This window comes from Phalaenopsis equestris, unplaced genomic scaffold (genome assembly GCF_001263595.1).
Source record: "Phalaenopsis equestris unplaced genomic scaffold, ASM126359v1 Scaffold000733, whole genome shotgun sequence".
Lineage (NCBI taxonomy): Eukaryota > Viridiplantae > Streptophyta > Magnoliopsida > Asparagales > Orchidaceae > Phalaenopsis > Phalaenopsis equestris.
Genome location: NW_018165173.1, coordinates 20,174 through 22,876, shown reverse-complemented (window position 1 = coordinate 22,876; position 2,703 = coordinate 20,174). Strand labels below are relative to the sequence as shown.

Below are 2,703 nucleotides of genomic sequence, written 5' to 3'. Positions count from 1 at the left end.
GTCCTTGGCCAGGGGAGGGACGGCGGCGGAAGAGCGGCACCCTGGGCTGGGAAAGGCGATTGGGGTCCCGGAATTTAAGGAGTATTTTCGGAGAGGTACTGTGGCTGCTTACGAGGAGGCGCTGGCGGCGATTAAGGAGAATACGCGGCGGTTGGCAGCGCAGCAGGTAAGAAAGATAGTGCGGCTTGGGGAGTTGGGATGGCCAATGAAAAGGTTGGACGCATCGCCTGTAGTGGAAGCGCGGCTCGCCGGCGCTGGACGGGAGGCGGAAGTTGAGGCATGGGAGCGGGGCGTGCTGGGACCAAGCCTCCGCGCAGTCGAGCGTTTCCTGCAGGAGGACTTGGGTCGTCAGCGACTACACCCCCCTTTTTAATAACTGCAGCTCCTTAACGTTTCTCGCGTGCGGGCTCCTCCGCCTCTCTCCCACTTTTCTCTCAGAAAGATAAGAGGGTGAAAAAGTTTACATTATAGTGATAACTTCTATTTAAACTGCATTGTTTGTCGAGCAACAAAAAGGGGTTTCGGATCCTCCATATGGTAATTAGTGATGGAGTTGACCTTGAAATATTTGGCTGCTGAAGTCAGTTCAAATCTACAAATTATTGCATGAATCCATCGTTCATCCAATGATCTATAGATTTTACAAAACTCTAATTTGACTCTGCAGCATATTTTGTTAACCTTCCTGCTCACCCTATGGTTAAAATTAAATTAAAATATTTTATTAAAATCATCTTTATTTTTCTTAATTCAATTTCAATCGTTGAAAGTGGAAAACTCTAAAGCAATGGATTAATTTACTGTGGAATGTCGTCTCTGTACATTCAAACAACGGCGGTCACGCCTGTGCATTCCCATGAGAACTTTTGTATTAGACATGTGGAGGCCCGACACGATATTTTCTAAACATGAATATAGTAGGAAGGGAAGGAAAGGGAAGGAGAGAGAGAGAAGGAGATGATTGGGGCAGTATTTTCCACATTTTCAACAAACATCTCCTATTGAAGCTTTTTTTTTTCAATTTTGTTGCAGTTCCGTTGTTTTTAAAAATTTTGTGCACCTAAGAAATGCTTTAATCGCCGAGCATAGTGTTCAACTGATGGCAGTATATTAATTTTTGGCTGAAGCAAAAGCAATTTTTTCGTGTTTCTTCAGTTCGATAATTATACTGCCATATTTCTTTTAGCTGGAAGTAAACTCAGGAATCATGCTTGCTTTGTTTGAAGCCGAATTCATTCAGTTAATTAAATACAGCCCTCTGTTCATCCACCAAACAGCTTGTTGGTTTTCATCAAAAAAGAAAGGGGAGTTGGTTCCTGAATGCATAGTAGTTAGTAGGGTAGCACAATTTTCTAGATGCATTTATATACATGCCACCCAATTGTTATATGTATTTACATATTTAACGCCTGAGATTTACTTTTCACACTTATACCACCCAAATCTTTCCTATAACATTATTTATTTATTTATTTTTACTTTTTAAAACGTGTAATACATTTTTCGTGCACACAAAACATGACATATATGAAAAAATTGAAGTCTAAGAACTAGATATGCAAATACATAGGAATTGAGTCGTATGTATATAAATCGTGATTTTTAAAATTATACCACTCATATGAAATCAAATGTTAATAATTAACATTTTTGGACGTGAAAAATAATTAAAATAAAAATAAAAATGATTGGTGTTTGCATTCATGTGTTTATATTAACATTACTGTCACTAAAAGGACAATCATTATCCCATAACCTTGTTAAGAATATTCAATAAGAGAAAAGATGCTTAGGAAAAAAAAAACTTATAAAAGCTCATGTCTTCGGTGATCTTACAAAAAGTTTTTTCAAGTAAAAGCTTAAAATTGTAGTAACCTTACAAAATTTTTCGCATGAACATGAGTTTCAAGAATTTTTTGTTATAGTTTTTAAAGAGATGATTTACATACTATACTGTTGATCCAAAAATGTCCAGGAGAAATGTCTAAGAAATAGAGCGCTGAGGAATGCGTGAGAGAGAGAGAGGGGGGAGAAAGTAAAGTGATAGTAGAGTAAAGAACATTAAATTTGCATAATTTTTTATTCATGAAATAGACCCATTATTTATATGAATCGGTTATTGCACAATTAAATGTTGTACCCCTAAAGTACTTATATACGACGGGGGTATTTCGATCTAGAAATAAATATGACTCATGGAGCCCATGGATACCTAGCTAGGAGGGGCTAGGGGATCGGGCCGCCATTATGTCGGGTAGCCACTGATTGAGGATTGGTTGTATCTACTGTTTCGAAGCTGCATGGGTTGTTTCACCCGTTCGGGTTGGAGGGTGGTGGATTTGTTAGCATGGATTTGATCAGGTAGTTTCTTTGGGAGACGATTCATTTATTACCAACTTGAAAGCACCTTCCTCTAGATTTGTAAAGACTGATGGGCTAGGCATGCAACACCAAGTCATCTTCAGTAGTTCTCATGGGCCCATGTCCCCTCTTTTGTTAGCCTTGAGGTAGGCTTGAGATTCTTGTTGACACATTTTTGTATGTACATATTAAATTTCCACGATTTTTGCTCCTAAATAGTAATAGCTATGATGTAAGGATTAACTGCATTTAAAACAAGTTCATGTAAGGATTAACTGCATTTAAAATTTTAAAATCAGGATTTTGTTGGTCTACTTTATTTAGGGATGTTAATAATTATAT

The 2,703-nt window shown here is 38.0% G+C and overlaps 1 protein-coding gene across 1 annotated transcript in view; it reads left to right on the top strand.

The window, feature by feature from the left end:
• Positions 1-426, top strand: part of LOC110030529 (adenylate isopentenyltransferase-like) — a 1,339-nt gene extending 913 nt beyond the window's left edge. Inside the window, exon 2 of the mRNA XM_020733271.1 lies at positions 18-426. Coding sequence (XP_020588930.1) covers positions 18-373 — 356 coding nt within the window. The 3' untranslated portion in view covers positions 374-426. The remainder of the gene's footprint in view (positions 1-17) is intronic.
• The last annotated feature ends 2,277 nt before the right edge of the window (positions 427-2,703 follow it).